The sequence below is a fragment of the Melanaphis sacchari genome, unplaced genomic scaffold, assembly GCF_002803265.2.
Source record: "Melanaphis sacchari strain LSU unplaced genomic scaffold, SCAv2.0 Contig28_pilon_pilon, whole genome shotgun sequence".
Lineage (NCBI taxonomy): Eukaryota > Metazoa > Arthropoda > Insecta > Hemiptera > Aphididae > Melanaphis > Melanaphis sacchari.
In genome coordinates, this window is record NW_020271162.1 from 676,719 (window position 1) to 698,944 (window position 22,226).

Genomic DNA, 22,226 nt, shown 5'->3' on the forward strand with positions numbered 1-22,226 from the left:
AATGATTTTATATTTCTGTAAGAGATGATTTAAAACATAACTAAAAATTGGTAATCGAAATAGAGTTACATTACTACAATATGATTAAAGGTACATTAATTATAAATTAAACAAATGTGTAAAAAAGAAAAAAGAAAATAATAATACACGTTTAGAAATTAAAGCAAATATAAAATACTCAAAAATATTTTGATAAAATAAATAGATAAAAGATATTGTATTTAAAAATTAAATAGCGTAGAATGATGTACCTAATGATACTAATAGTAATAATAATAATAATAATAATAAAAAAAAAATACAATAGGATAAATGTATTATAAAAGTGCTTCTAAAGACTAATACTAAGCAATATTCACCTGAATTGTAATAATAATAATAATGCTTATAATAAATAAACAAATAAATAATATAGCAATATAACATACAATTCCAACAATAATTGTTAATTCGTTCACTATTAAGTTTCAATCACAAATTGTATCCATATAAAAGATATTATGTATTTCAAATTATGCTTACAACTTTAATGTTTGTATTTTATATTATATCATCAAAACTTTAACAGGCAAAGAATAAATAATTTCTTTAAACAAGCATAATATCTCATATGGATTATCAAATATTCATCATAACAAACAAACTGCTGAAAAAAATATTTAATTTAAACTTAAACATAAATAAAATACAATTAAGCAATTGATTATAACAATAATAATTTGATTATATTATTTTATTAGTTCAAAATGATTAACATAGTTATTATTAATATAAAAGTGTATGTTTAATCTCTAAACAGGCTAATAAATTAATTTTAATATTAATATACTTATAAAACTGTTTCAAACTCCACAAAAAGTATTAGTTGTATTAATTTTATTGATCATTCATTAATTTATTGACAAACAATAATAATTATAATAAAAACAATGAAAACTTAATCACTTATTGTCAAATTATTCCACCAACAATTTACTATAGGAACAAGTGTTTATAAATATTATATCTCCAGTCATTATTTTATAATTGTTTCACTCATGAATCTAGAATATTAATTTATAAGGCTAGTAGATAAATAAATGTGAAATGTTATATAACTAATAGATAATAACAATGATAACTATCTTAAAAAAAAATTATTTTAAATAAAAGGAATTTTGGAGTGTAATTAGTTATATTGTTTAATTATCCCAAATAGTATGTGAATAATATTAAAAAGGTACGTTTAGATTTTGATAGATAATTCAATTAATAAATTTTTGAATTAAAGAGATAAAATTAACTATTGAGTTTCTAATCGTTTTAATAAGTTAATCATCTCAGAATCTTCAATGCATTCATAATATTTCAATCCTTGGGGTGTTAATAAATTTGTAATTGCTCCCTGAAAAAAATTTTAATTTATAAATTGAAACCCAATTAAAGATATTATCATATTGAAACTTACTTTATCAATTAAATACTTAGCAACTTTGAAATGATTTTCCCAAAGAGCACACAGTAATGGAGTAATGCCAAAGTTGTCCTTCATCTAAAAAATAAATACACTTTAATAATGTATCTATAATAATAGATTTTATTTTTGTTAGATTTGTATTTATATATTAATGATTAGTATAATCAAATCCACATAGTTTATACATTTTTAACATGTAATTCAATTAAGTCTTTTCTTCGATAAAATGTATAGATTAATTTGGTTGTACAAATGTACAAAAAATGTATATCAAATTTCAATATCATCTACCTACTCAATAAATGTAAGACTTCAGCAAAATTTTTGTTATAGTGCATGATCTACATAGTTATTAGTCATGACAAAGGACTTGTAGATTGCACATTAAATTAAAGCCATATATATTAGTTAGAATATTTAACCAAATTATTTTTAAATTCAGATGTTTAAAATCTTTGGTCATTGTAAAAAAATAAAACTATATCATAGAATTGTAATCTAATACATAATACATTAGCATAATACATTTGATTTTATGAAAAATAAGAGCTTTTACATTGAAAAATAGTAACAATATGGATAAATTTCACTAAATTAACAAAAACTTACATTTATATCAGCACCATTTTGAATTAAATATTCAACAATATCCAAATGGCCGTAATCACAAGCTTTATGTAACATAGTTCTTCCATTTGACACATTGTTTATATTCCAGTCCTAAAGTATCAAATATAAATTTAAAATATTTATAAGCTTGTGAAATCATAGTTATATAATTATTCATATTTGTTATGAATATGCTGTTTTCCAAGTTTAAATATGAGATCAAATAAAAGATGAAAAATTGATAAAGAATGCTGTCTTTTTAACAATAAATGGAATTATAATTTTGTGTGTAATCTGTAATGAAGCTATTTGTTTTGATAAAGTTAGTAGTTATGTATTAAAATATCTAATTATATTGATTTTTACAATAGATATTTTAAATTTATAATCTAAATAATATGTATGGTATAAAAATGATTCAAAATTATTTGATTTAAATAAAAGATTTTAAAGGATAATTAATAACTTATAATTTTGTAATATTTAAAGATGAAATCTTTTATAATACTAAATTAAATAATGTATCAGTAAAAAATACAGATTTAAATTTCATACAATGAATGGGTTTAATTTTAATTTTTTAAAAACTCCTTTACATAGTGATAGCTAAATTGAAAATATTAATAATAAGTATATTTCTAGTAAGAATGTTACAATTTGAATTTAAGGTTATTGTTTGCATATTAATTTAAAATGTTACCTATTTATGACATTTAACATAGCTTTACAACAATTCAGATTTACTTGATTTAATAAGTATAAGTAAATTTATATAATATATAAAATAAAAAAAATATACTCATAAATTATTATATTATAATTTATTTTATTGCATTGATCAAATCATTCATTTTGGAGTTTGGACACTATTTATTCTATTTAGACACTACTTTAATTATACAATAGGTGCCTACCTAATATAGATTTTAATAAATCAGCTAATGACTTATATACTTTGAGAATTTTTTTTGCTAAAATATGTTCATAAAAAATCAATAATGTGACATAATAAAAGTGAGATATCTTGACTACCTATCACACAGTTAACATGCATATTATGTGTAGTGGCAGCTTGAATTTATTATATCAATGACGCAGTAAAAAATGTTCAACACCTACCTACGTTTTATGTTAACACCAATATATTAAAAAAATATAAAATACTAAAAATAGTTCTGATGAACATGTAATCTGGAACTATATTTAATATTAATAGCTATAACTTAGTTTGCTGCAGCTTTATAGAATTTTTAGCATCTATTGTTCTATTCACTATTGATTACCTATTGTAAGTGTATTTTATATTTAATCGATGATACTAAAATAAGTACCTAACTTCTACTCAACTACAAACGTCAACTTTCAACACCTACCCACCATTTATTTTGTGACACGCTGCATAAAATTAACCCCGTTCACGCCGCCACTGCATATGTAAACATTTTAAGTAGGGATTATGAACTACTGAACTAGTAAATGTTAAAAACACAGAAAATCTAATGTAAAATTCTTAATTGAAGTAGTATACCTATTTCAAAGAAAAAGTACCTACCTACTAAGTAAAAACTTTAAAAAAATGAAAATAGCTTTCATTCAAATTATAATACTTAAAAAATAGGTATGTCTTTAATCGCTACAGGGATATCATCAACGGTGATGCACTGTTTATAAATGTAGGTATACAACATAATTACATTAATGTTAGTCAAGAAATAAATCCAATCTCCGACAAGAACTAAAATTAATTACCCGATTTTCTTTAGCAAGTCTCTGCAACTGTTCCTTGACCGTGTCAAGATCGCCAATTTGTAATGCCCACGATAAATCTTCACTAGCAACCGCACAGTTTCCGTTCTCGTTGGTGCAGACTTCCATCGTTTGGTAGGTAAGTACCTATCAATAGGCAATTGAATATGGTATTTATTATCTTTTTAGACTTCACAAAAATAAGTCAAAGACAACGAAGTGAATTTAAAACCCTTTACAAGGCTGTAAACTTCGACGTCGTAAACGAGTATCGTACACGTAATTTAATAGAACGGACATAAATTATTCAGTTGATGGTAAGTAGGTAAAGTGGCAGAATTCACGATTCGCCTATTCCACTTATCATGTTATCATAATTACTATTATTTTTCTACGTTATCGCGTAAAACAGAATTCTAAATCGCGTAGTTTTATCAGATTCATATTTATTCATTGTTTCTTTTATTCCGAAAGTACATATAGTCAAAGAGGTTATAATACTGTGTAGGTAGGTATCGTTAGAGCTATGGAGGTAATATTATTATGATATCTAGCTGCTAGGCAGCGTAGGCGCGTAGCGTACAATTTTATTTCGTTATACAACACGTTTTAATATAGTTTCAATCACAAAAATTATTAGTTACCTTATAATTACTGTATAGATTATAGGTATGTTAATATTTTACAGTTTCTAGTTGTTAATGTCCGTACAATCTGTTCAAAACTGTTTTAGATTTATATAGCTAGGTGATAAATTATGAGTATAGATTATTCATCAGACGTATTGATTTTATAACTATGAAAAAAAAATGGTGTATTTCTCAAATTTTTAAGATGATTTCTGGTGTAGATAGAAAATTCGATCTAGTTTATATTTAGGTAGTTAATAATGATAAATCCGAAAAATTTAAAAATAATACAGAAAATGGAATTTTTAGGTAAAATCAGTAGGTAGGTATTTTACAAAATAAATTTTGTATTTTTCGTTGTAATTAAAAAAAATAACCATTGGTACTGTAAATTTCTACAATACGTTTATATTATTATTTTTTTATACATAATAACATTTTCAAAATAATTTTACTCTTTTTGAGTAATTTATAAACATTTTCAATATCTTTTTAGTTTTATTTCCGTATATGTCAATAAAAGTATTTTTGTTTGATAAAAAAGCTTAAAAAAAAAAATTAATTCAAGATTTCACATAAGCTGTTCTTAAAGCTTTAAAAAAATGTTTAAAATGTACCTTTGTACATGTAAAATGTATTTTTATAACTATTTGAAATTCAAATTTTGATAACATTTATTGTAATCACGAATGTAACAAAACTTTCTGCAAAATGTTTTAGATAAAAAGTTATTTAAGTAACACACTAAGTTCAAAAAAAATATTTAAGCACAATTATTTTTTTAAAGACATTTTAATTTAAAATTTTGACGAAATTACATACTTGATCTATTTTTTTAAATAAAATTCATTATTTTATTATAATAGTTCAAAAACATTATTCATGGAGATTGGAGACATACATTTTTTGTTATTAATGATTGTTGTTTGAATTGTCTTTTATATATAGATCATAAGGTGATTTAAAATTTTTGTTTCAACCATTTAATCATATAAATATTCAAAATAGAGAAAAATATAAAATATTATAAAGTTTTTTTTTATTTAAAAAAGTCTAAAATTATCTGTAATTTTTTTTTTTTTTTTGCTTATATTATACTAAGGGGGAAGGTTAAGGATCAAATTTAGAAATCAGACACTTACATACGTCTATGTTCATCACAGAACAATGGGACATGTTTATAAAATATATGTGTTTGTAGGTAGTAGTTATAATAATTTTAAACTGATATAAATTATGACGTATTCCAATATTCTTCTTCGTTAAATTCTTGTAATGATATGCTACAATAGCTTAAAAATTAGGGATGGCCGATTAAAGGTTTCTACCTCCAAGGATATAACTAATTTCTTGGAAAAGTTGCAGAGACCTTTGATAAAGCCACCAGCTATTTAAATCGATATGACCGTGTCGCCTTTTTATTATTGTATGCTCACCAATCATATCAACAACATCTCTCAACATCGGATCCTACGAACGACAACTGGACCTATTTTTTTATCAAGCTAAATTACTATTGTATTTATTAGGATTCACGTATCAAAGAATTCTTTATTTGTGTTGCCTTAATATATTACAATTTACAGCACAATATATATACATGTTAGCCAGATAAGATGTATGATAATTATATACTCGAATCCACAACTTCGAAAATCCTTCGAAGATCATAAGGAAAGTAATAGGACAAATGCAATAGCTGTATCTAATAGGTAATTATATTCTTAAGCACTTATACGTGTAGAGAAACATCACCCAGATCTTGGTCCTATTATTTAAGTTTTAGCCATTTTTTTCTATTTTTATTTTTTATTTTCTTCTCTTATTTTTACGTCATTACACTTTTAAATAAAATTAAATATGGTATAGTTATAATATTACAATATTAGATATATCTTTGTTCTATTTCGTCTTAGTAAAAAATTACACACATAATTATTTATCACCCAATCTTACAAATTTGGCACAATGGCTGTTCCCAAAAAAATTAATAAAACGCTATTGGTGTCACTTAAAATTTAAAGTTTCAGCCTTCAGGAGTAAGAGTATATGGTCCATAACAATACGGTTTATGTGTTTATTTTTTCTGGATTTCTACGGTTTGAGATTATACGGTTTACTTTTTTTTAGTTGCTAGAAGAATACAATCTAAAACTATACGGTTAGTTACTTTCCAGATTTTTGTGATCCGTGACAATAAATTTCAAATTCCGTAAGCTCACAGTCCGTGAGATAACTTAACGGGATTATAAATATTAAATACATCTGTTTATAAATAAAAGTATTTATCATGAGTACTGATTAGCGCACTATTTATTTTTAAAATACAATTTGCCTCATTCTAGGAATCATGAATTTTATTAATTAATTATTATTTATAATTTAAAATAAATATTTTTGTGAATGCTTCACAATGTCACATAGTTTGTAAGAATAAATTCAAAATATTCATAGAGGTAGTGTATAGATTAGTAGACCTACCTACCTATATGACTATATAAAAAATAAATTGTATAACCTATAGCTGCATTATTAAAATACTAATTATTGATGTCCAGGGCTAGGAAGTTATAACACTAATAAAAAAGTGCATTTTAGCGCTATATATGCACTTAAAAACATCAAAATAAGCGTAAAAAAATTCACTAAATTCACAAAATAAAATTTTCCGCAGAATTTTTAAATTTTTTCAATAACACAAATTTTATATTTTTTTTTAGAATAATATAGTAGTATATGTATTTAGGAATTATTGATTAGCTCTGGAATATAATTACGACAAATCCGATAATAATTAATACATTGTCCGATATTACAGAACATAGATGACAAACTATCGATAACAAAACGTACCTATACTATTTTCAAATCAAAATATGTGTTATCGTTCACGTATTTAAATACCTTATTAAAGTTCTTTGTTTATTTCATTCACCATAAAAAAAAAAAAAAAAAATAAAAATACCTATAAATAGCAATTAATTCTAAATTATAAAATAGCACTAAAAACCGTAAATATGCATAAATTAGTAAAATTAAATTTCTTATACATCAAAAAAGTGAAATAAATTTATATTTTACTTTTGATATTCTATGACTAACAAAAAAAAAAATATGTATTTGCTAGAACTTCTGAGCTCTAACTATTAAAATGATTGTTACCCAACATGAATATGTAATTTTTTTTAAGCTTAGGTATAAATAGTTAACAAAAAACAATTAAGAATACTTAAGCTTAACTACTCGTAAAATATGGATATTTAATTACATAAGTATAAAAGTATACATTACTACATTAGAGATATAATAAGTATATTAAGTTATCTGTATGGGCGTATTACTATAAATTATATATAAGATATAATTAGCTATCTAAAACCTATATATGGCTATTAATAATTAATATTTCTACATGAATATATTATGGCAGAGGCTATCAAAATATTATTTAAGATTGCTGACAAACGACAGCTAAAACAAAACATTAGTGTTTACCTAATAATACTGCATTATAAATTTAAAACAATTTTAACTATCAATTTAGGATGTATAACAATTAAATATATGTATATTATTATTAAAATACAGAACTCTACACAAGACGTTTTAAATTCATTACCTATTGGCAATGTCTTTATTCGAGTGGTAAACTCATTGAATATTATTGGTGTTCAAGTTTGCATCTTCATCCAAAATACTAGAATATATCTCTTTCAGTTTATTCATTTGTTCTTCAAAGATCTAAAAAAAATAATTTCTTATATTCATACCTATATTATGTTAGCCATGGATCAGGTATTTTTTCTCACTTTAAAATAAATCTAAATGAAAATGTATTTGTAATAAACATACATAGGTAAGTGTATATTATAAAATTTTACGCGTTATTAAAAAACTTGCATCCGGGGTTAGGTATTTGTCTTCTACTTCATTTAACTAATAAAATAGGTCCTTTCGTAAAAACATAAATAAATAAAAAATATTTCTGAAATAGGGTAGTGAAGTATAATAGTACATTCGATATAAATATTTTAAAAATTATAATATATATACTATATAGGTATACTTAGTCCAGCGTGAAAACATGCCACAGTCTAACGTAAATTGGTTTTTTCTGCAAATACTCATGGAATACCCTGCTATAATGAAATTTGTCAGTATGACAAGGCTTTGCGTGGAGGTGCTCAGAATTGGCATAATCTCTTGTTGGATAAAATAAAAGTATTAAATTCTTGTTTAATAGCATGTTTGCGATTTTATTTTCAATTGTATATACTCAATTTTTTGTGATACCATATTATTCTTCAATAAAAAATAAAGAAATTTTTATCGTCAACATTTTAGTATTTTTTTCCTATTAACAAAATGCATAAAATATATACATTACTATGTATAATACATTACCTACCAAATATAGACAGCAGTATAGAACGGACTAATATGTATTGATATAATTTATATCTTACATCTTAATTCGCAGTGACACTGGTGACAGTATACTTTGTATACTTAGTAGACATAAGATGTAATGCGTCGGAACTTGTAATTTGAATGTAATACGTAGGTAATTATTAATAGACTACCCACCTATGTTATAATAGTGTTGTACTGCTACAAGTATAATACCATAACTGTAAAATTTAAGCTACTTGTTTTAACAATTTCATTTGCATATTTATAATCGGTATCAAAAGTACTTTTGTTTAAACAAATAACATAAATTATAAAAAGAGGTATCTACTAAATTGATTTTATACAAATAAAATATTTTAAATAGGTATAAAACTGAGAAACATCTTAACTGTATGTGTTGTCTTAGTCCTACAAATTTATAAGTACAACATTAAAAACTTGTATTCAGCGGAATCGCCAATTTTAGGTGTTTAGCTTTAATATAACAAATAAAAGAGATTATAATTATTTGCTTAGCAACTGAAATATCTTAAAAATAAACGTATAAACACAGATAATGTTTCAGGGGTGAGTTAAGGGAACATCACGGGCAGTAATTAGGTAAAAATAGTAGATCAGAGTTCAGAATATTGATAGACTCACTACTCACATAAAGAAGGTAAAATTAGTTGGCTTAAAAGTAAACCAATACAAACAAAAGTAATGGAATTTCTTTTGAATGAGGAAGAATGAATGAAAGTTAGAGATTATGTTTTTGAAAAAGTTCATATATCTAGAATTAACTATTATAATTTACTAATGAAAATGACTGGAGCCTCGATGTTCTGATTTATATTTATATATAAGACAAAGAGATAATATTTTGTCTTACATAAATATTGTTAATCCAAATTTTTTTCTAGAAGAACTGTATATAGCTATAATAGTATCTACGGTAATTTGTGGTGTGAGGTGTATGGTCCACAACTTTGCAATTGGAAAAAAGCTTCTAATAATGTTTTTGAAAATAAACTATTGAGGAAGATATGTGATAAAACGTTTAAAAATGAATCAAACATACGATGCAGAAAGAGAAATGCAGAGTTTAGAAAAATAACAAAAGAGTTCCATATTATATTCAAGGTAAAATAAACTATACGGGTATAAGAGCTGTAAATTTCAATTTCAATTGAATGTCAAACGAAAAAAAACAGATACTGAAGAAGATCAAAACATTGGTTGGTACATAAATGGGATAAAAATAGATTTTAAATTCTCGAAGTTATAAATAGAAATACAGAATTCAGGACCGGGATGATTAGAGAATTGTCCTGTTACACAACATCCTCACACAATTGTAGCCAAAGTAGAAGGTTATGAACTTAGAGCTATTTTTGGATTGTTTTTTCTTTTTATTGCTTTAAAATATTATATGTAAATTAATATAAAATAAATTATATATTTTGGTGTGCTAGTAATTAATAATAATTAATAGAATTATTATTAAAATTAAATAAGTAATTTGTTAATTCTACCATGTGCACAAGTAGATATGTATCTAAATCATAATAGGTCATCATTTATTAATGCAAATCAATTGTTGAGTAATATAATTTTTTTTATATAAATAAATAGTTACCTACTCATAAAAAATTATAATACGTTTTTTTTATTTCTTAAATTTTTACAATCTGAAAAACATGATCTATGAATACAAATCGTTTAGATATTGGATATATAAAGCACATGTAGGTAGCCAAATACTTGAATCTAAATTCGTTCCGTTCCTTTGTGATAAATAAAACCTATCCCTTTAATGATTAATTTTTATATGTTTTATAATATTTAGATTTACTTTTATGGTTAATGTGATAACACAAAATTGAAAATTGGTTTTGGCAAAGGTATTTTTTCTTTGTTATACGCATTTGTTAGATGGAGATAATATATGAAGTCATTCGGGCGTAACGTCGTCTGATCTTCTTAAATTTAAATGCATAAATAAAATACGAATAAATGTAAAAAAAAATAATTGTATACGTACATTCAATGTTTTTGTGTTCCATTTCTTCCGGAAACGATTCGCTTTTTCTCTAATTACTTTCTGAAGTTCTAGAGATATTAAACCTTTTAAAATATAATATCGTATAATAATAAAATTATATTGATATAAAACAAAATAGCTTGGTTTTTAAATTTCTACACATAATAATAAATAATTGTATTCACTGTTTAAATAGTTAGCATTTATAAAAATACTTACTATTGAAACTTACAAGTTTGTTATTCAAATAAATAGTATTGTTTAGGTAATGTATGTAGATTGTAGGTATATTACAATTCATATTTATTTAGCCATATAGGTTTAAGGAACAAAGAAAAAAGTTGACTATAACATTTTAAATTACATTTTTGTATATAGATGGGATATCTGATCATATACTATTACAATTTATCATTATAAAAATAATATATGATATTATTGTCAACCGTCGCAAGTCTCTATAGCCACGATTATTTATTACTTACCATTAAATCATTATCATAACCATATTTATTAAAGGGATTTGAGATTATTGATTTTATCATTTATTGAGTTTGTGTAATGATTTATAAATGCAATTAATAGGTAATAGTGCTAACTTATAAAATGTCAAACGCAAATAATATTTAATTTATTTTTGTGAGAAGGAAAGACTGAAATTAAATAACGTACTATTTGAAAAGACATCTATGAATTATGATTTATCTTTATGTAGTGTAGCTAAATAAAAAAATATTAAACAACAATAATTAAGAATATATTTTTTTTTTTAAACATAAAATTGATGAAATTTATAGTTTACCAAAAGCAAGAAAATAAAATGAATAATTGCATTAATAAATTATAAAGTGTTTGGTTACGTTGTCAGATTATTAATTCTATTTGAAATTTATATTAATTTTTAATTAACATTAAAAAAATAACACCTATATGGCTTAATACGTAAATAGCAACAAAAAAAAAAAAAACTAAAAATGTTATTAAAGTTATGATTAAAATAATTTTTGATCATTAAATAAAATAACTTCATAAGCAAATATCTTAATAATAATAGAAAAAAACAGGTAAAATATTATTGTCTTTTATTAAGACATACAAAAAATAAAAATAGATTTATATTTATAAGTGGTGGGTTATTTTTTTTTAAGTGATTGAGGCATATATACTTATAACATATTATTCAATTTTGTATTTACCTAATAATCGACATTGACCTAATCTTAACTTTTGCACTAAATCCAACATTTCCATACACAATTTTTCTTTGTAAAGCAATTGTTCAAGATTTAAACCTATATTAACACAAATTGTGTTTGATTAAACTTTGAAGTACTTAAATTAAATTTCTTTAAATTAAACGTTACTATTGTTTTTCGATTTCCATATAAATTTTAATCTTAAATCAACTACAAATGGGCTGTCTTTATGGATATTAAATGACTTTAAAATTTCTTCAAAGCTTTTTGGACAAAACACATTTATGCTCTTCATTAAAGTCTCAATATTTTTGTAAAGATTTATCATTTCAGTGCTTGTTACTAATTTTGTGCAAATCTTGCATTGCCAAATCGACATCTTATTTAATGGATTAATTGGTAAAATTCGCCCATCACAATTTTTAACTATGCAATTCAGCGCTGCTAACTCAGTTCCAAATTCCTAAAATAAAATAAATATTGAAATTATAGGATGTATAACATAAATACTGTGAAAATATATTGTGATAACTAACTTCTGTATCACAACATCTACTACAGGTGCAAGTAAATTGTTTTGACGTTAACAAATGATTCTGTCGTAATGAAGTAGGCCAAATTGAATTTGTATAACTAGTTGTAATTTCCTCTCCTTTATATATCGGAAAGGAAGCTTTTACAACCATTTGAAGTTTTTCATCAAAATTGTGCATTGTGTTTGGAACACAGCAATGGTTCATAAATGATGCTACAGGATACAGGCCTTTCAAACTTATTAATTTATTGGAACGACTTACAATTGTTTCAAAACAATTAGCATCCATTATTTTACAAGTAGTTATCATTATTTGTTCATCCTTCTCATTTAATTTCATACTTATGTTTCTTTTCAGTTCTTCTACCTAATTATAATATGAAACATTAAGTAAAAAACTTTAATTTAAAATTACTAATTACAGTGTATTCACAGGCCACCATCCTTCTAACTTCAACTAAACATTTAGAAAATAGCTACAATTTAAAAAGTAGTAAAATAGTGCTTAAAACGAATAAGATATATATAATTGCATTTAATTTTCATTAATTTGAAATACAGTTATTTGAGATTTGAATAATTTTTTTTGTTTTTTAGACAATTAATTAAATGCATTGATTTTAAAATTATACACATTTTCTTTGTATATTAATTGAACTTAACCTTTTGAAGTAGTCGACGAAATGTTTTGAATCTTTTTTAACTTATTTATAAACATTTAAAAAATGTTCAGTCTCTCATTACATAAGATCCTTGAAGTTTTTCATAAGATGTTACTTAAGATATTTAAAAATATAATTATTTTAAAGATATAGAACCACAATTTAATTTTTAAGCATTTGAATCATATTAGATATTTTAACATCAAATAATGGTTTTTTTTTTTTATCTTGTAAGTTGTAACATAGCATCTTGTGATACATTATTTGAAGCGATTTTGATCTTTTACGAAAATGAATTATATTATTTATTTATAAACTGAATAATTGTATTAAAATAAAAAAATCAAAATCAGATTAATTTTAAGCTATATTGTTTGCTTATATCTACCACCAACCTGTTCATGCCATTCTACGATATTATTTTTATTATTAATTAATATAAGATTCTTTATAAATTTGTATTATATCAGTCATAAAAAATATTAAAAATACATAGGAATGATTTTTTTTATAAGTGTAATTTGATGTTGAAATTTTGATAAATTCTCAAAATAACGAAAATAACAAAAATTTTCAAATTATTTTTAAACTGTTTAATTTGTATAGCTTAGACTTGATGATTTAAAACAAGATTTAACATAATTAGTTTATGTTTATACCAAAATATCTAATTATATTTATATACAAAAACACAAGTTTTTTTTATAGGCATTTATTTAAAATTTAAACTTGAACGAAATTATAATATATATTGTATCACAGAATAACGACTGAAGTTATTTTCTTGTAATTTAAAAATATTTTTCATTAAAAGTTTTAAATGTATTATTATATTTTACATTAAAAATATCAATAATTATAAAATGTGTAAATTAATTTTAAGATACTACTTATCTATACCATTAAGCTATTCACACTCAAGGTGGTATTGATTCAAAAGTAAATAATAATACGATATAGACATATGATATAAATTAAACATAATTAAATATTAATTATACAGAAAATGCAATGTTTACTGTAAAAAATTAATTAACCTTCGTTTTAGTAATAGTTAAATAAATTACTTACTTTAAAAGCAATACCAAGAAATATATAATGAAATATTCTTAGTAATATAGTCTGAAGAACTGTTTTTATTCAGAATTTTCTTTTATACGTAATAATTTATCGTTGAATTAAAATTTAACACACACATTATAGTGATTTATTCAATAACATAAGTTACACTTGATACTTTTTTACAGCATAATGGTTACCTACTTTCTGCTATTTTTAAATTTATAAAAGATTAAGCTAATATTATGTGCATTTCTAAGGAACATTTATTTTTAGTTTTTGCATAATATGACTTAATAATAATATATCCAGTGCACATTATATGATTTACATGCATCATAGACGTATTTAACGGGCAGGAAAGACTGTAGGTTAGGTAGCGGTAAGCCTGTTATAGCAATATACAGTAACAAGTGTATACGTATTATAATAAGATGAGATTATACGCCTAAGAATTTTTTTTTTAAATTATTTTTAACATGCGCCTAATCAAAATAATATTTTAAAAGAAATCATCTGATTAGTATACAATACCTACAATAACGTCTTAGGTAAGCTGTAGTCAACATACACAGTACACAACATATTATTATTACATGATTTACATGTAGGTATTTCTGTCATTACTTTGTCAGGTAGCACTTACATGGTTACCCATGGACCATGGATACATTTGTTAAAAATACGATTTAAGATTCTGTCAAACAGAACGCGTAATTCACTCGCACGAAAGCGGTATCAATGTCGTGTTGTATCCAATTACAAATCATATCGGTTGTCAAAGGTGACTCGTCAGCGGCGTTAGAACGTAACATCGTACAAAATTACAAAATCACACGACGGTAATACAGTGACGTTAATAAAGCTTTCTGTTTGACAGAGACTTCAAAGTTTATAATAAGTTTAATAATAGATTCTGACAGAGAAGATGTTTCATTAAATATATCAACTTATATAAAGTTTTAAAAAAGTTTGTATGCAATTATTCTGGTTGCAATTAACTCGTGTGAAAGGATAGCCTCTAAATAAAGTATTATTACGGCGATTCCAGCTGTGGTTTCAGAAAAAATATGACTTTCTATTTTATGCCAAATATACCGACAATCTAAAACTTGTGAAAACATATTTGAATTTGTCATGAAGCTTACTTGAAAATGATGTTTCTACTTCTTTGAAATTAAATTTTTAAACACTTCAAATTAGATTTTTAACTTTTGAATAATATGTATAATAATTAACTAAAAAAATTAATTCAATAGTATATTAAAGTCGATTTTACGAGTAAACTTCATGAAGAATACAAATATGCTTTCAGAAATTTTATCAGATATCTAGAGGTTCGTCAATACAAATGAAAAAAGATCGATACTTTTGACCAACTAAATAATTAATATTTCAGTAGGTAGTACGTTATTAATATGAGAGTAAACGCGTGAAAGCATTTTCTATTTTATAACATAATCCTACACAGTACACACTAATGAATAATTATAATTTACTACGAACACTTTTAAAAGATTCGCTCCGCACTCGCACGTAAAACGAATGCATAATCTATTTTTAAGTTTATCTTTATAAGTATTAAGAGTTGTATAAGTAGGTAAGTACCTTAGGTACCTATAGCCTATAGGTGTATAAGTGTATTGAATGAAATCTAAATTAAACAAAAAGTAGTTCTAAATTATGTGTAAGAGAAACCAAGAGAGTTCTCTAGTGAGGGTCCCTGGTCCCTTTAAAATATTGATGTGACTATTTTAGCTTCTAGCTATAAAAGTCTAAACAGCACACTTAGGTGTAATCATTATAGACACTATACGAGTAATATTGTTTAATTGTTGTATGTCACACTTGCATCGAAAGTTTGATTTTCGATGCCGTTAGGTTAGATTAGTGTTGGAAACGACCCTTTTTCATCTAGCGGACTTTAAATAACATTTTTCCGCCGTCAAAAAATTACTCCCCAAATCAGATTAATATGCATGCACGTATCGATATGTGTTGTCTAATATTATATTAATTACTATAGTTGATAGGTTCTTAAGTGGATCACTCACGTGCTATTTCATGAAACAGTTTGATGAATCTAGACACAATTAAAGAACAGCGAGAACAGCCGTATTGTGGGTTGTGAGTATAATATTAATAATATAACTATTATAATTACATTTTAGTATATTATATTATATTGGATACCTACATGTTCTGTATAACTAAAAAAAGGTCAGATTTAAAAAAAAAATCGATAAGGAACGGTGAGATTTTGGGAAATTTAAAAGGTGTTCGAGGCACACTGCAGCGTTATTAAAAAAATACCTCGAACGTGAGTTTTTCCGACAATTTCTTTTGCAATACGTCTAGGAAGTACTTATACTCGCTGTTTCTGATCGACAGGCCCCGGACGGCTGTTATTGCATTGTAAATACCTATCGACCACGTTTGTCCATCGTTCTTGATTTTCGGACGTAGTTTCCGAACGTACCGGCACTCTTCTCGGTGTTCGGGCCGGTCAGCACACTGACGCCCACATACCGGCCACCGGCAACCACCCGGACATCCGGTTGGCGTCGTTACTTCCGTGTAACATACTGGACATACAGGACTTCTTGTGTTGTCGTCCGGGCTTATCACTCTTGGCGTAATGATCAGCGGAACGTCCACGAATATCACGTCACCCGTGTTGTAGTCCTGGGTGGCCACGACGCCGCGACCGGCCACCGTTGCGGACCCACCGCAGATCGTCCATCCTCCATAGTTTTTTACGCCACTTTGAGACAGATATTTCTTTACACAGTCGTTGATGGCGTCCATATCCATACCTATTATAATACTGAGTGGATGACGCTGAAGTGTGCAGTATTGTTAACTAATCGCAATGCTATAAAAACAATCCTATTGGTATTTTATAACTCTAAAAAAAAAAAAAAAAAAAATAATACTTTTTATTTCTTCTCATTGCATACTGTTATACTGGTTTGAATTTATTATAAGGCAATAGGTTAGTACAGGTTAGTAGCATAGATAATTATTAGTGTTATTATTTATTTTATTCAAGAAATATGTATTTGTTTGTTTTTAATTAAAATAATTGTATAAAAGACAAAAACAAAAAAAAAAAAAAAAATACTATTTAGTTTTAACTTCATATTTTATAGTCTTATAGGTAGGTATGTATAAAATTTATTAAGATCTATATTATTAAAATCTACTTTTTTAATTAAGTAGTAAAAGAATTATATAAACATTATATTGTGTCCATATCTGTCTCGTATGTAGGTATTATACCTACTGTTTTATCAAAACATTCTAGTATTAGTTTATTTTTTATTTAAAACCAATCATGCATTGATGCATACATAGTAGTCTAGTCAGTAATTAACCTATAGAACAATATTAAAACTAACAATTTCAAAAATATTTTTGATTTAACTTGATAAATTATTTTTGAATTAACCAAAAAAACTGAGTTATATCAACAGTCAATTAAACGGTATTTAATTACATTAAATATTTTACTTATTATAACTATCCACTTAATGCTTACTTTTGAATATTGGTAAATGTTACGTTGCACTATAAGGACGTTATGTTCGTTATAGGTACCTATACTACATTACTACATAAAGAACTCGTACTTATGTGCGTCGTCAAATTACGATGATACCTAGTGTCATAAACACAATTTTTTCGATACTTATTGACAAACTTGCCTAGGTTCATTAAGCGTATAATAATAAAGATCTCTGCCGCAGCTGTATGACATCAATTAGGCATCTAAATCTAAATAACAATATATACATTATTAAAATTATTATACATAATATAAATTGTATGTAAAAAGTTTGTGATTACACTATGAATTCTTGTAGCTGTAGTGTATCTTAGTGGTTTAGTATGTAGTTTGTGGGTACCTGTCTATTAGCGGTATGAACGGATACTGAAATTTCTCCTCGATTATATATCCCGAGTAATAGATTGTCACAGAAATGGCAAAGTCTCAGTTTTGTGTGATGTATTTAAAGCCGTGCGTATCATCAGGACTATCGATATCAAAATAGATCATCGCAAGTGATTATAATGTACGATGAAATAAATGGACGATGGCCAAGCACGACCCTTCACGCAGATAAGTACCTACATCTACAGACAGCTAAAATTAACCAAATTAACTGACCAATATTGTTTTTTTTTTTTTTTTTAAAGTATTACTATACACACATAGAAAAAAATATTCATAAAGAACATCTTCTGTTTTATTTCTAAATTTATTGTGAGGATGTATAGACATTTTGCTGAACAGACAATAACCTGCCATTGATTATTTTTAAACTAGGCGCGTAGTTTTAAAATTATCTACCTACTAGTGTATAGTTGACTGTTTTTATTTTACCAAATCTATTTAATTTTACTCCAATGGCGTACATAGGATTTTAGTAATATGGGACAGTTAAGATTTACACACTAGGTGACTTATGTAAGAAATCAAAAAAAAAAAACTATCTCGACGTTTACGATTCAGTTCATATTTTATGTTATTAATATATTACATAGGTAGGTACCTACCTAATAATTATGTACAAAATTAAAGTAAATTTTATTAACTTAAACTTACATAAAAACAGTTATAAGGGGATTGCAAACAGAACGTTTTTAAAGAGTTCAATAACGATATTTTTTCTTTGTGCATGTAAGTCTTGTAAATGAATGTATAATAATTAGTAAGTGATAAATAGTGTGCGTGTAAGTGTGTGTGTCGTGAGACTGTAAATTGTAATGCAAAATAAATAGTAGAGTGCACTCACACACGTATGTAAGTACAAGTCACCACAGTGGCTGGTAGCGTGTGAACAATATCATATTATATTATATGCTCATTTGTATGGGCTTTTCGTAAATTCTTTAAATTAATCTATAATGATGTGATAGTCTTTCTGAAAACTGATTTGCATTCTTTAGATGTCTATCTGCTTTAGATAAGTCAGATTAAAGTTTAAGATATTTGATTTAATTTTCGAATTTGTGAAATTTTAAATATTTGAATCAAATTTATAGGAAAAGAAATGTAATAAAGTGGCCTTGATCTGTATTGGACATAATAAATACTTCATAACAGTTTTCGAAAGTATAAATTGTATAATCTTATGAATAGGATCATCGATATCATTGATAAAAGACTAGTAGGTACGTTTTAGTCGAAATAACTGACCATTTGCAATCTATATAAATCAGTCTATAAATAATATCCAAATTTTTTTATTACACACATTGTACAAATCGGCCAAATCTAAATAAAAAAAAAATCAATACTTTAAAAACTAATACCGATGCTTGTGAGCTGTGGATTTCTTCAACCAAAAATGCATACCTAATATAAATTAAATTCAATTATTAATAATTAATTGATATATTAATTTACTTTAATATATTATTGTTTATTAACATATTGTATTATATGTTATATTATTTTAGTTAATTTATAAAAATAAAGCAATGACATTAAATAGTGCTGTAATGTTTTATCAAAATAAATATTGTTTTAAGCACAATTTCATATTTCATACTACACAAAGTAACTAAAAAATAAAAAGGAACTTAGATAAAAAATAATTTATTCTTTATGTACTTTCGTATTTTAATACTTAAATCAATGACGAAATTCAACAAAATAATTAATTTATATTAATGCATTTTCTAACCTAATAGTTTATAACTTTACCAAAGCGAATAGCAATGGTTAAACTTTTTAAATTTTTTTCAAAAAATAATAATTAAATTCATTATTAAAATATAATTATTTACTCATATAATTTAAAGTATTAATCAATTAAGAGTAAAAATAAAATATTTAATTAAGCCATTGTTTTTTTTATCATATCAGTTGACAGTGTGAGTATATTATATTAATATTTCAAGCAAAATAAAATGATCATTGAACTTTTTTGCATTCATACCTTAATAATCAACAAAATACCAATACCTTGATGATTTACCTAACATTGTTAAGAATTTAGTGTTAAAATTTAATAATTATACTTATTGTTTATACATAAATAGTTTGTTTTTTAATTATTATAAAAATATGGTAACTATTAATAAATAATGAGTATTTAATATTTATACATACATGTATAGAATACTGAGAAAATTAGTTATACTTTTCTTTTCTTAGTAACAGGTTACTATTACAGAAGTTCTGCTTTCAATCTTTAATTTTTTAATACGTAATTTCTCAACCTTGCATATTTTGTTCAAATAAAAATGTATACAATATCATGTCAGAATAAAGGTCACATAATAATGAGAAAAAAACCATGCTGATCTCTTCCCTCTTCTATATTTGCCACTGTTCTATTCAAGAAACCTATTACATTTAACAAGCCTTTAAATGTTATTGCTTAGACTCATAAAATATACATAATAGAAATATATAAATTTCATATACATTATAATTTATAAATCAGTGATCACAATAGTTTATTATTAATAATTAACATTCTTACAATAAGTAATTACAATTTAAAACAAATACGATCATAAGTTATCATTAAATTGTAGTAGGTAGACTATAATAATATTATCACACAGTTAAAAAAAAAAAAAAAAATAAAAAAATAAATACAACAACCAAGTAAATAAAACAAATTGGCAATGATTACGATATTACATGAACAAAAAAAGAGATCATGAAATTCTTAAATATTTACATTATATTTCTTAGTATAAAAATGTATTAACAGCTATTGCGATTGATATTGTTAGTTTGATATAAAAAAATAATAACAACAACTCATTAAATATTAATTAATAATAATGAGTTCACAATAATTGTACTATAAATTCATTTAAGGCAATGACTTTACACATTGTACATTATACATTAATAACCAATCACAGTATCAATTATATTTCTATGAATAACATGAATACAAAAAAAATGACAAGATGTTATTAACATTAAGCAATTAAAACAGTAATACCATTCTTCTGTTTTAAAAGATTAATTTAATGATGTTATACAAAACAAAATTTTATTACATGAAAATGATTTATAGAAATAATTAATTCATAAATTAATTACAGTTAAATTCGCTAATTATGATCTTCAAGGGACCAAGAAAATCAGATCGTTATAACCAAATTTTGTTATATCCGGAATATACAATGTAACAACATATAAGATATAAAACCAACCAAATACATAACTTTGAATTGTTTTACCCGAAATATCGTTGTAAATGGCATCATTAAAAGCGATTTTGACTGTATTAGCATATTACATAATTATAAAATATAATAAATAAAAAAAAATTAGTTTTTTTATTAAACAGTTAAATAAATATTTACCATGAAATAAATTTGTTTGGATAAAGTCCTAAGTCAAAGTAATCAATAATTTAAATATACTTGAACTACTTATTTAATATCCTTCAATTTTTCATAATTTAAAGGTTGAGAATGATTTTTGAATAACTAAATTTCTTGATGAAACATCATATTGATCGTCAACATAAAATATATAAGTAAAATTGTAAACATATAAGAAGAATTGAAGAATGTTACTTGAATTAATCTTCAACTAGTTAATAATTTTAAAATTAACTATAATTCCAAAACATACTCTAAACATTTGTTTAAGCCAATATGCTTAATTCAATAACTGATATGTACATCAATGATTTTTATATATTATTTCCACACAAAAGAAATCACAGAAAAATTACTGAACTATTACTTAAATATTGCAATGGAATATCTAGTATTAGGAAATTGCATTTTATGTCATTATAAAAATCTAGTTTAAGATTTTAAACTAAAAATCCTAAAATAACACAATTATTACTACATATTTTTAAATTGATTATACGTTAATATAAAATAATGTATTTATATGCTGCTTAAAT

General features: G+C 24.5%; 2 protein-coding genes across 2 annotated transcripts; both read right to left on the minus strand.

Annotated features, from left to right (window-relative positions):
- Nucleotides 1–1,249: 1,249 nt before the first annotated feature.
- LOC112595651 (myotrophin-like) lies at nt 1,250–4,212 on the minus strand. Its single transcript, XM_025340934.1, has 4 exons — nt 3,815–4,212; nt 2,066–2,176; nt 1,448–1,531; nt 1,250–1,384 (listed from the first exon to the last, which is right to left on the minus strand). The coding sequence occupies exons 1-4, from the start codon at nt 3,938–3,940 to the stop codon at nt 1,283–1,285; spliced, it is 423 nt and encodes a 140-aa protein (XP_025196719.1). The 5' UTR covers nt 3,941–4,212; the 3' UTR covers nt 1,250–1,282.
- A 3,786-nt stretch (nt 4,213–7,998) lies between these two features.
- Nucleotides 7,999–17,142, minus strand: LOC112595654 (SET domain-containing protein SmydA-8-like). Its single transcript, XM_025340937.1, has 6 exons — nt 16,642–17,142; nt 12,609–12,974; nt 12,241–12,535; nt 12,073–12,168; nt 10,877–10,959; nt 7,999–8,181 (listed from the first exon to the last, which is right to left on the minus strand). The coding sequence occupies exons 1-6, from the start codon at nt 17,140–17,142 to the stop codon at nt 8,092–8,094; spliced, it is 1,431 nt and encodes a 476-aa protein (XP_025196722.1). The 3' UTR covers nt 7,999–8,091.
- Nucleotides 17,143–22,226: the final 5,084 nt, after the last annotated feature.